This window comes from Xyrauchen texanus, chromosome 14 (genome assembly GCF_025860055.1).
Source record: "Xyrauchen texanus isolate HMW12.3.18 chromosome 14, RBS_HiC_50CHRs, whole genome shotgun sequence".
Taxonomy (NCBI): domain Eukaryota; kingdom Metazoa; phylum Chordata; class Actinopteri; order Cypriniformes; family Catostomidae; genus Xyrauchen; species Xyrauchen texanus.
In genome coordinates, this window is record NC_068289.1 from 46,056,644 (window position 1) to 46,070,034 (window position 13,391).

The window sequence follows — 13,391 nt, forward strand, 5'->3', positions numbered from 1 at the left end:
TCTTATTACTTTTACATGGTAAAACGCTACCTTTCTGCCATGTCTTATTTTTGTCCTCTCCAGGTGGTTGAGAAACAGAGGGCTTCATTTGAGTTTGAAGTTAATGAGGATGAAATTGAAGGCCGCTGGTTAAGAAATGGTGTTGAAATCCAGTCTTTTGAAGAACGCTTCAGCTATTTGACAGTTAGAAAGACACATCGGTTGACAATCACTGAAACTTACAGAAGTGATGCTGGCGAATATACTTTCATTGCGGGAAAGAATAGGAGCATGGTCAATCTACATGTCAAGAGTGAGCGTACCTTCTGATCAGTTCTTTTTTTATTATACTACATTTTGTTTTATTTCTTATGTATAGATTAAAATACTTCACCTGAATATATTTCTTTAAACCTTTTCTGTAAATTGAAGTGCATTGTAGCAAAATGTAAAGGTGGGGCTTTATTTTTTTATTAATTATGTTGATTGTCTTATTCTAATATGTTCTTATGGATTTAATTCAGTCCCCGAGCCTCCTCAGATCATCAGGCACATGCAGACTCTGTCTGTTGAGGCTGGCAAACCTGCACGCTTCTCTGTGGAAGTGACAGGAACTCCTCAGCCCAAGGTGACCTGGTATAAGAACTCTCAGGCCCTGTCTTCTGGTTTCAAGTGTAACTTCCTAAGGGAGGGAAATGAGCACATATTGTTGCTCATCGAGGTCTTTCCAGAAGATGCAGCTCAGTACAACTGTGAAGCAAAGAATGACTATGGAGTAGCCACAAGCTCTGCTGCACTTAATGTTGAAGGTGAGCTTATTATGACATTAGTATAGGACTGATTTTAAATTCCTTTACTGAAAAACATAATTTTTTTAATAGTGTTAGAGGTGGTTTCTCCAGACACTGGGGCTCCAGTGTCTCCACCAGTTATCATTGACTCATTGCAAGATATCTCTACTGAAGAAGGAGAGTCAGCCAGATTCCAATGCCGTGTCTCTGGAGATGGTAAGATTCTCCTGCCATTAGGGGGGAAATATTTAGCATATTCTTTATTAGAATCTATAAAAATATATTTTCTTCTTTTCACTTTTGCAGATCTGAAGATTACCTGGTTCTACAGAGATAGGGAAATTGTGCAGTCTGACAATTACAAAATGTCCCATTATCATGATAGCTGCCAGCTTGAGATCTCCAGAGCTTATGCCAAAGATGCAGGAGAATACTTGTGTGTTGCACGCAATTCTGGAGGAATGGTCTCTTGCTCTGCAGTTTTGACCGTTAATGGTATGTCACACAAACTTTTTAGGTTATTTTGTGTTCAGACAGTGTCATCTTTACCATTTTGAACAACCTGCTTGGCTTTTTTGCATGCTCCATTAACTAATGAAGGGTTTTATAATACCATAACACTCTTTTCACTTATCATATAGCCCAATTCATTAACTTGAAATACACATTAAGTTTTCCATAAGGTTCTTCTTAGCTTGATTAAGTTCACTGGACAGTTGTCTAGTTCCACCATTGTCTATCACCTTACCAAGAGCAGACCCCATGTTTATTTGCTGTGCATGTCAAAAGCACTATTTCACCTTCCAAAAAAACGTAGATTATTAAAGCACCAAACCAAATTGCTTCTCCTCTCTTTCATTATTGAGAAGACTAACCATAGACTATTAATGACAAAGCTCTTATTTTAAATAAATTGCATTTTTCTCACAGAGCAGTACTTTTAATAACATTTCAAACCTCATTTTGCCTGTCATCATCCTTAATCATGACTTGTCAAGACCTCATCAATGAAATTCTGTCATCTCTCATTACCTTGCCCCTTCAGTGATGATGATCTATTAGCTTTAAATTCTAAATTACAATTTGACATTTATAAATGTCTAATGTTATTCTTTTTATTGCTCAGATCTCAGTGTGAAAACAGTAGATAGTCAAAGTGTTTCGCGCACTGGAATAACTCATTCGGAGATGGTCACCTCCCAGACCACAAGTGAGACTCTTTCTTCCACTATGCAAACGTTTCAAACTGTGTCTACAGTGATGATGTCGACAACATCTGTAAAAAGCATAGAGGTTCAACAAGTTACCTCTGTGGAAGAATACTCAACAGGTCCTGTTTTGACCCTGAAAATGTGTGATCTCAATGTCAACCTGGGTGGTGTGGCTCAGTTCAACTGTTCCTTCAGTGGACAGCCATTTACTGAAATTGTATGGGATCATAATGGAAGGAAAATCACAAATACAGAAAGAGTTCAGTATGTACATCAAGGAGGGGTCATATCTCTCATCATATTCAATGTCCAGCTTGGGGACCAGGGAAGTTACTGCTGTACTGTTAATAACATAAATGGCGAGAATCGAACATCTGCGCAGCTCATGGTGGAAGGTGGTTACAGATTTTTCAATGTATTTTTGATGATCATTTCATTCCATCATGCTTCCTGCTGGTTATTCTTTTTAATCTTTAATATATTCCATATGGTTATAACCAATTTTTATTTAAATTTACAATGTAATATTCCACATAATAATTTTTAATACTGTTAATAATTTAATCCTTTACACGCCTGGCATAACATCATCCTTCCATCTCACTAACTCTTTTTTTTTTTTCAATGCTAAAATATCATGCTGAATTACTGAATAATCCCTAATAAATTTCCCTAACTTTATTCTCACTCAGCTAAAGAAGCGAGTCCCAAAGAAACCCCTGTACCCTCTGATTCTATCAGTAAATCTTCTAAAACTGAAAATGAGTCAAGTAAAAAGGCCTCTGAGCAAGCAAAGCAGGAGTCCTTACAGAATGTTGGAGACTTGACAACAAAGTTGCAGATAAGCCGACATTGCTATCCTGATGTTATACCTTTGTTGGAGCGTGACATGTATGATGCGATTCAGCCAGATTTCCTTGTGAAACTGTCCCCAGAATTCCTTGCCAAACAAAGGGAGAGTGCTTCTCCTTATTATATAATAAAAGGAAGCCCCTCTCCATTCGTTTCATGGCTACACAACCAGTTGATTGTTGAAGAGCCAAGGGTGTACTCCTTGAAACATGATGGGCCCTTGTACTGCTTAAATGTAAAGAATATCAGTTCTGGGCAAGGGAGCGCATATTCTTGCAAAGTTATCAGTGCTGCAGGAGACAAAATATGCAGCCCTCATCTCAGAGTGAAGACAGGTTGGCATTTGCATGCTTTGGTTTTTAACACCTTTTATTTTTGCCCTCGGCACACATTTAAATGTTTTACTCAAATGCCCACTTTAATAATAAGACAGAGAGAGAGAAAAGAATCTCCATTTCTTTGACATCTCATCAAAAGTGACATCTCTCAAAAAAGAAAGGAGAATAAATTCATAACATGCAAATGTTGTCTCTATAAGGAGGTGACTGAAAGTGACTACAATGGACACCCATGGGTGTCATGGGTGTTCAACAAGGGAGATGTGGTCCATTTTCTTTATGGTTGGAGGAGAAAATGGAGAATGTAAAATAATAAAGAACCACAGATACTAACAATATTGCCCAGAAAATATTTTCACACACATCTAACATTGTGTTTTCTTTTCACAGTTTTCAAAGTGGATGAAGAAGCCAGTTGTGAAGAAGCAAGAGGTAAATTAATAGATGCAAAATGTGCAGATTTAAAGTTAGTTTTTGGCTTGCTTTATTTACTTTTGCTGTGTAGCTTTTTTAAATGTTATTTTACATTTTTGTTTTACTTTGACATGCATAATTATATAGTAAGGTAAGAGTTAATGATTTGCATTTCTTGAAGCTTCAGGGTTTCTTTTCGCTAACAGAGTAATTTACCTATAATTTATATTCTTGGGTTTGGGGTTTCTTTTTGCTAACAGAGTAATTTACCTATACTTTATATTATTGGTACTATTTTATTTATCTTATAAAATAAATGTATGCACACTGTATAGTCTTGTATAGTAGTATCATATCTGTATAGTCTTAACATAATATAAACATTTTGTCAATGTAATATTTTCTAATATAAAAATATATTGACATAATAATGTGACATTCCAATCAAATGATACACATTGCAATATTTTACTCTTATTATGAAAGTTGTATTGAAAAATGTCATCGTTTTCTTTGCTCAGCATTTTCTACCCTGGCTATATCAGCTGACGAGGACTCTTGCACAACAAGAATTTGTGTTAAAGAAAAAAGCAAAACATTTGAACTTCAGCCAGAGTCTAAATTATTTTCAGAATCATTAGAAAAGAAATTTGAAAGGCCAGTCTTTCTAACCAAATTCTCACCAGCAACTGCAACTGTTGGAAACACAGCCAAATTTACTGTGATGGTATGTGGCTTTCCTAAACCAGATATTCAGTGGTACCACAATGGCCAAATAATAACATCCTCATCTCTCTATTCATTCATCCAAGAGAATGAAGAACATACTCTTGTCATATCTAATATTACGAAAGTGTTGGAAGGAGAGTATTCTTGCACCGCAAGCAACCAATTTGGCAAGTCAACATGTACTTCCTATCTTTATGTAGAGGCAAGGGACACAATGAAAAAGAAAGAGTTAATTGGGCTGCCTCCATACTTCATCAAAGTAATTGAATCTGTGCAGTGCACAGTTGGGAGCCATGCTCTCTTCGAATACACAGTTACAGGGAGTCCACATCCTGATGTTCAGTGGTACAAGGGTAGCAGTCATATGCAACCTAGTAAGTACTGTATCATTGTGAACAATACTGATGGGTCTGGCTATTTGAAGATATTGGGCATTCAACAAGGCGACAGTGGTGTTTACTCTTGTAGGGCATGTAATCCTCTTGGAGAAACCTCTTGTAGTGCTGAACTTGTTGCACTTGTGGAGACTGAACAATTTTCTGAAGAACTCACTGAATCGGGTTTGTATATTGTGAACTTTGGCACTAAAGACAGTCAAATTGTTGCAAGTAAGCAGACAGATACATTGCCTGCATTAGATATATCTGCAGCCACTGTGCACATGGAGCAGGTAACATGCCACGCTGCAGAGTTGCAATCTTATGATGTGCAGGAGGGAGTGAACATTCCCCCTGTCCAGCCAAAGCCAGTATTGGCAACTTCTTTGAAAGAGCTCCACGTGGCTGCAATGACCTCTTCTGTTCAAGAAAGCCAAAGCTTGATGGAGCAGCACTGCGATTATATTGTAAGTCCGGATGTAAAAGAGCTTGAGCTGACTGTTGAGGAGTCATCAAAACTTATGTCTGCCATTTCAGAGACTACTATATCACTAACAATTGAAAAGACTGAAGATTTAATTAAAAAGGAAACAGAAAAGGCACAGATAGCTTCAGAATCAAAGATTGTTGTTAGTGGTCCACAAGTTGAAACTATGTTACCGATTCTTAAAGAGGAATACACAAGTATTCCAAGTCCTGAAGAGGAAAGAAGCTACAGAGTTAAAGAAGGGGTTAAATTATTGTATACTGCAACATCATCAGGAAATGTAATGCTTAAAGAGAGTCATAGTTCAGAGCTATCAACCGTAGAGTCCAATGAATGTTTGCCAGAAAAGGAATGGTTCAAACCAGTTCTTTCATCTGTCAGTGAGACTAAATACACTCTTTTAAAAGAAAAGACCTTTGAAATGCATAGAGCAGTTGAGGAAACTGCCCAGCTCTCTAAAGTTACAGTATTAAACTCAGCCTCGATTACTGAGGAAAAAAACAAGCTTCAAGCTGACAAAACCTCCGTAATACCTAGCCTAGCTCAGCCTTTTTCAGTGGATTCCCAGAAAGAAGAGGATCAGGAGCTTCATTTACAGCTAATCAGTGACCAAGAAACTCTTCAGTCTGAGGGCAGATTCACTAGTGAGAAACCAAATATAGAGCAAGCTGATATTACACAAATTGTAGTTCTTTTACACTCAGTTTCTTCTGATGAACAGAAAACAGTCTCTTGTGAACAGATATCACAGTTTGAATCCAAAGATACGACAGTGGTCTTAAAGCCTCGGGTAGAGGGTCCTGCCAGATTACATCTTCACTCTGTGCAGTCAGAAACAGCATTATATAAAGAAGGATTACTTTCTAGCGAAAAGCAAGACAAGCAGACAGCCATCCAGAGACAAGAAAAAGACAGAAAATATGTAGGTACCAAAGAAGAAAGAGTGCAACTGACAGTAGATTATACCAAAGATCTTGATGTGACAGTACAAGGGTTTAAGATTGAGCACAAAACAGAGACCAGACCCTTGAGTGTTCTTCAGGTAGTCTCACAGCCTCTGCTGCTTTCAAAGGAAAGCCCTATAAAAAGTGATGTCAAGCAGCATGTTGCACTTGTGCAGAAAGAGGATTACTGGAATAACATACATGCAGCATCAGTGTCTGAATGTCATTCTATAGAAGAGAGGCTCACAGACAGTTTAAAAGCAGTTGAAATGTTCACTTGTAAGACAGATGTAGAGGCTGAAGTACCAGTTCAGTCTTTCCACATAGAGGAAAAAGCCATAACAACAGAACGTTGCATTGCTCTTGAGGCTGCAGAGCAAGACCTTGCAGTTGTAATTAAAGAGGGTCAGTCTGTCAGGCAGTCCATACTAATGGATGAAAAACATATTCTGACTGGTGAAATGTCTCAGAGCATTCCTAGATCAGAGGCAGCAAAAATAAGTATTTCAACTCAGCCAACAGAACCTCTTTTTATAACTGAATCACAGGAAAGCAAAACTCTTCCAAAGGAACTTACTTTTGTGATTCCTGTACCAAAAGAACACAGCCTGCATGTCAAACAGCAGTTGAAAACAACACTTCTGTCTGCTGTGGCTTGCGATCAACCATTAATTTTGGCAGATGTAGTGGGAAGTTTAGGAGCTGTGGAAGTGAAGGAGGTTAAGGTTCATAATGAACCAAAATACACAATGTTGACCTACCTAATTACAACGGTTGGTCCATCCATAGAAATAACAATTGCCTTTGAGTGTGAATACCCTCAGAGAGCTGCTCTTAAAAATGAGCTTCATGCTGCCTTCTACTCTATACTTAATCAGGAGCAGCATGTCCTGAGTACTGAACAGCCAGGTCCTATTCTCCATGACAGGCCTAAGAAGTTGCAGGTTACCAGAGTGTCTCCAAATCCATTTTTCTCACCAATTTTGACAGAAAATGTAGAAGTGTTTTCAGGACCCACAAAGCAGTCTGCTGTTCTACAAACAGAAACCAATGTCTGTTTCCAATCTACTGTATCTCAAAGACAAACTTATATCCAAGAGTCATGCGACCACATGGCTCAAATGGCTGTTGAATCCAAAATGGAGATCCATAGTTTCACTGACACTGAAAGCAAGGAAATTCAGTCTATTGCAGCTGAACGTTTTGGCAGAGATTTAGCAGATAATACAATCGATGCATCTATCAGACAGGTCACTGTCGAACAGTCCATGGATGTCCACGTTCAAGAAGAAGGCAAAAGAGAGGAGTTTTTAACAGAGGACATTTTGATAAAGACAACATCAGAGGTCTTTTTTGAAATTCCTTTAAAAGACATTACTGCAGAGGAGAATTCTAAGGTTGAGTTGTCGGTGAGAATAAAGAACGCAGAAAGTGTTAACTGGCTTTTTAATGGAATATTTATCAAGTCTGGCAAAGAGTTCAAATGTACAAAGAACAATGACACTTACACATTAGTAATCAACAAAGTTATCAAAGAGAAACATCAAGGTGAATATACCTGTGAGTCTGTGAATGAAGCTGGCAAGATGTCATCATCATCATCAATGCTCACTGTGGTCTCAAGAGGTTGGACTGTGTGGATATTATTACATCATCCTAGATGAGATATCTAATTCTTAACAATTCAACTCCGACCATCACTAATAACTAGTGGGCACCTTCAATGTTATCTTTCATTACCATTTTTTCAGTATCATATGCATACTTAATGTGTGCTAAACTTTACCACCTTCTTTCAATATAATGGCACATCTTCTACTGAGATCTTCAAGCATTACCATGTCACAAGTGACTCTTCATCACTCCTTTGTTAACATTCACATATTTCTTTTCTCCTTGTCAATCACCCCTGGATTTCTATAATTTCATACCTTTTCATCTCTTATGCAGCCTGTTCTATCATGCAAAGCAGTAATCATATTGCTAACTGTCAATGTACTCATTTCTGTATTTTGTCTCTTTGCAAAATTCAGTGCCTCCAGTTTTCAAGAGGAAGATTAGTGACATAGATTGCAACATTGGCAGCCCTGTGAAGCTTGAATGCGAGATTTATGATGCACCCAATGTGACCTTCAAGTGGTTCAAGTCTGGCTCAGCGATTAGACAGAGTGAAAAATACAGGATCATCAGCAGGCACAGCTTATCATCTCTGGAGCTCCTCAGCCCAACAAAGGCAGACAGTGGAGAATATACCTGCTGCATCTCCAACAAGCATGGTAGTGACAGCTGCACAGCAAGCCTGAACATCACTGGTGAGTGAAGTGGTTTGGTTTTGAATGCTTTTACATTACATTTACTGTTAAGTTATTTTAGTTTAACTTTTATGGTTCCTGATTCTCAGACACTGTTGAGTGTTTTTTTTTTTTTACACTCGTGAATGACAAAGTTTTGTTATCAAAAAAAGATGCAATATATGGTGTATCTATATTTCTTGTAGAGCATGTAATGATTATTAAATTACAGAAGATCATGAAATAATAGAAATATCTAAATCTTTCAAACATTCCTCTGAATTGTATTCATTTTCTTAAATGATTACAATTGATCTTTTTGGTTAGATTTTTAGTTACTACCTTCCTTTTCTTAGAGACTTTCTTCCCAGAAAATTGATGTGACAGTTTTAAGATCTTCCCCAATGAATGCTGTGTGGCAATACCAATAAAAAATCATATGATCTTTTCTGAAAATTACAATTACAAGTAGACTACTTAACTTCTGCAATGTGATTTAGCTGATTTGATAAGACATTTTACTAAATTATATTAGTGGCTATTCCACTATGTCTTGAGTGCATATTGGATCATAACTTTGGGTTGATCTTCACCTTGATAAAAGATTAAAGGATATTCAAAACATTCAAGGCCTGCAAAGATGGCAAGTTCACAAACATTGAAGTTAGTGGAATGTATTGCTTTGTAGTGTAGAAACAATGAAGTGCTATTCTGTTGTGATAGAGTAAGGTAAGTCCTGTGTTGAATACTTGTCCCAAGTGATTGTTGTCCTGTGTTACTTGATTTGTGATGATATTCAATGTGCATACAGTATATGTGTGTTTGTGTTTCAAAAGATACTGATAATGAAAATGCTGGTTCTACAGTACTCAACACCAACTCACCACAGTATTTCCACACACTGATTTGATGACACCCTTGCGTTTCTTAAAATGTTCTATGGATTGGCCATAATGTTTAGTTAAACAGACATATCTATACCGCTGCACTGAAAGATTTATTTCATGGAACTTCTTGTGACATTGTCCTCAAATGAAATAAATAAAATAAGAATAAGAATAAAATAATATATATATATATATATATATATATATATATATATATATATATATATATATACAATATACATATATATATATATATATATATATATATATATATTGATTTTTAGTGAGGGCTGGACACATTTTTCTAAAGACCGTGGAGACTAAATGAGGCTGGCTGCTAGTGCAGCAATACTAGGTAGACTATAAAAAGGTTGTTATATTAACCTAGACAATTAATACTATTGATATTAACAGCTAGAGTTTATGACTGGTTTTCATGAAATCCATTTAATTTTTATTCTCAGAACCCCCCTCCATCAGAAAAGAATTACCAATGCTGGAAGTAGTGAATGGAACCAGTGCTTTATTTTGGAGTGAGGACATTGGTACTGCCCCATCTGAAATGAATTGGCTGAAAAATAAGAGGCATGTCACATCTGACAAAAGTCAAATTATCTTTGAAGATTTGATTGAATATTTGGAGATACATCCTTTTGAAAATTTAGATGTTGGGGAGTACCAATGCTTCCTGTCAAACGAAGTTGGGAAAATCACCTCAAAATCAGTTGCTTTGATAAGAGGTTAGTATGCTTGAGAAAGATAAGAAGAATTATGTCTGCAGGTTCCCAGCACTAACATGTGTGTTACTAACATGCAGCGCGGGCTACAATGGCAAGCTAAAACTGTTAACAATGCATTAATTCAGCAGTTGTTGTTGCCATGATTTAGTTCTATGTATCATGGTTGACCTGCAATATCAATATCAAGACTTTCATGAAAGATGCAGTGCAGCTCAATTTTAGAATGGAATTGTTTTAGGTTGGTATATTTAGGATGATGCAATATTTCCTTACAGTGAATTTCACGTAACTTATAAATCACATCAGGCAATCAGGCTAGCACAAAAACACTGATTAATATATCAACGGTCCGTGTTTTTACCATATACAAAAACAGATTCACGTCTATGTTTTTAAGAATTTTGTCTGTGTTCGTAAGATCATCCAAAGACGATTTGGGGCATACAGTTTATTTCAAACAGTGTTATTGACTTTTTGGTTCTTGTTCTGGCTTAGAAATTTCAAGGCCCATGGGTGGCCATACAATGATTCTTTGCTCTTTCCTCTAGTGTTCACACATTCTGTGTTTGTTATGTGATTCGTAACTATTCTTTTTAGGTTTAAATGATTGACTTCCATTTATCTGGATCCTTGCCTTGGTTGACAAAAACTATGCTTGTTTTTACTGGTTAAAAATGAACGTCTTGAACTTGACAGTGGTTGCTGGTAAATTTAGTAAAAATAGTACAGGTGATATGTATGCCATAGCTGGAAAATTGCAAAGAACAATCAAAGACTCATCTTTTGAAAATGGTCTTCTTTGAGTCAGAGCCACATGGCTTTGTAAAGGATTTACCCAATATCTATCATAAGGAGGTGAAATCAAAGGGTTGAAAAAATCTTATGGTTGGAAATAAAACAGTGGAATGGCTTTAGAAGAAAAAAGACCAACTCTAACTTTCTTCAAAATGGACAAACCCAGGTAGAGGAGACAATTTTCGATTCCATTTTTCTCTTGAAGCCCTAAAGGATTTGGATCAAGGATGGGAAACAAATCCATGGCTCTTACATTTGCTGGAATACTACTATAGAAATCTCTTTTAACTCTTGGATTTTATAGTGACAGAAGACTCTAAAGACTTTTGGATGATGACTCAGCTAGAAACTACTCTTATGAAATATCCAATATCGGAACTCTGGATGGTGCATGATGTGTGCACTTAAATGAAAAAAATAACTGTGAAATGGCTTAAGAATGGAAAACAGATCTTTCCCTTTTACAGAAAAATTATCCTGCAGACCATGCAACTGTCTTGTAATGTCTTCAAGAGCAATACAGACTTGGATTTCAGTATTCTTGTGAATTTCTTTTATGTAATTCTTTAAACAGATATTGGTTACTGTGCTCAACGTGGATTTCAGTTGTTTCAGTTGTATGGTGAATACATATTGACTCCATAACAACATATAAATTGTAAATCCTGTGCAACTATTACAGAGATGTAACTTAAAGCTATACTGTTCCTCACAGCACCAACGCCTGTTTGCTTTGTGAAGAGACTGAGCGACCTTTCCATCCCAATGAGCCAAAAGTTGAAACTTGTTTGCACCTTCACTGGATCCCAAAAAATATTTGTCACTTGGGACAAAGATGGCAAACAGGTGTATGCATCCTATCGCTACAACACCAAAGTGACCAGGAACTCTTGTGTCTTGGAATGCTTACACGAGTGTTCAGAGGAGACCACTGGAACGTACTCTTGTGAAATCTCAAATGCATATGGAACTGACATATGCCATGCTCACGTGACCGCTGTTACAGGTTCGTAAATTGCATCGTGCTCAGTTGATGCATGTCTCTGGAGTGCTCCAATTGATACAATCAAATAGTCTTTCATCTAAAGGCCAATGCCTGTTTTTAGATTGAAAAACAAAACAAAAACAAGCAGCATGTCTGGCATGCTCAAAGTTACAGTATATCTCAACTCTTCCTGTTATACTGTACCTACTATCTTCAGTGGCATTTTAAATCTATTTAACTCCATTAATTCTAATTTGATCAAACTTTTTCTTCAGAACCTGCCCGCTTTGTAAATAGGCTGAAAGACACGTTAATCCCAATGAGTCAAAAGCTTCGACTTGAGTGCACATTCAAAGGATCCCAGAAAATGTTTGTAACCTGGTACAAGGACGGCAAACAAGTCTACGCCTCTTATAGATATAACACCAAAGTAACTCAGAACTCCTGCATCTTGGAATGTCTTCATGAGTGTACCCCAGAAACATCAGGAAGATACTCTTGTGAAGTTTCAAATTCTCATGGATCTGATATCTGTCATGCTGATGTGTTCGCAGTGACAGGTTTGTATGATATACTTCAGTCATTTATTTCGATTTTCAGTTCACAATAGCACAATTACATTTGCATCCACCTGACAGCATCCTAGGTGATCGTAGTGATAACTTTTGTTATTACACCCTGTTAAATATGAAATTGTTTCTCTCAGAACCTGCTCGATTTGAGAAGAAGCTTAAAGATGTTGCCGTTCCAATGAGTGAAAACTTGAGGCTTGAGTGTACATTTAGAGGAGCCCCAAAAATTTTTGTAACCTGGTTCAAAAATGGCAAACAGCTCTATGCTTCATACAGATATAATACAAAAGTAACTAAGAACACCTGTATCTTGGAGTGCCTTCATGAATGCACCAGAGAGACCATTGGACAATACTCTTGTGAGGTTTCAAATGCTCATGGATCTGACATATGTCATGCTCAAGTGACTACAACTTCAGGTTTGTGAATGGAAATCAATGGAAATAATGGATTCTTTTAGTGTTCATTTTAAAAAGATAAAACCACCATTTGCACACTGTAAAATGCTGTACCGTTTCTCCCAGATTCTCCATGTTTTGTGAAGAAGCTTAAGGGTGTCATCATCCCTGTTGGTCAGAAATTAAGACTGGAGTGCTCTTTCACTGGTGCTCAAAAAATGTTTGTCACATGGTACAAAGATGGCAAACAAGTCTATGCCTCCTATCGATACAACACAAAAGTCTCCAAAGATTCCTGTATCTTGGAAAGCCGCCTTGGAAGTACTCAAGAAACAACTGGAAGATACTTCTGTGAAGTTTCCAATGCTTATGGAAGAGCTATCTGTGATGCTCAGGTGACAGCAGTGACAGGTCCGTTTAGTAATACATTAAGTTTTGCATTGCTTAAGATGAGTATTAGTATTTAGGCAACAACCAACATTTGATCAACAAAATTGATATGTGAAATTATTACTCTCAGAACCTGCCACCTTTGTGAAGAGATTGATGGATGTCTCCATACCTAAGAGCAGCAAGTTAAGACTTGAGTGCACATTTGTGG

At 37.1% G+C, this 13,391-nt stretch overlaps 1 protein-coding gene across 1 annotated transcript in view; it reads left to right on the plus strand.

Annotated features, from left to right (window-relative positions):
- The window catches only part of ttn.1 (titin, tandem duplicate 1), a 214,712-nt gene that overhangs the window by 83,522 nt on the left and 117,799 nt on the right, over positions 1-13,391 (plus strand). Inside the window, exons 32-41 of the mRNA XM_052142834.1 lie at positions 64-292; positions 504-788; positions 861-986; positions 1,077-1,265; positions 1,897-2,376; positions 2,674-3,168; positions 3,562-3,603; positions 4,107-7,748; positions 8,156-8,434; positions 9,765-10,040. Coding sequence (XP_051998794.1) covers positions 64-292; positions 504-788; positions 861-986; positions 1,077-1,265; positions 1,897-2,376; positions 2,674-3,168; positions 3,562-3,603; positions 4,107-7,748; positions 8,156-8,434; positions 9,765-10,040 — 6,043 coding nt within the window. The remainder of the gene's footprint in view (positions 1-63; positions 293-503; positions 789-860; positions 987-1,076; positions 1,266-1,896; positions 2,377-2,673; positions 3,169-3,561; positions 3,604-4,106; positions 7,749-8,155; positions 8,435-9,764; positions 10,041-13,391) is intronic.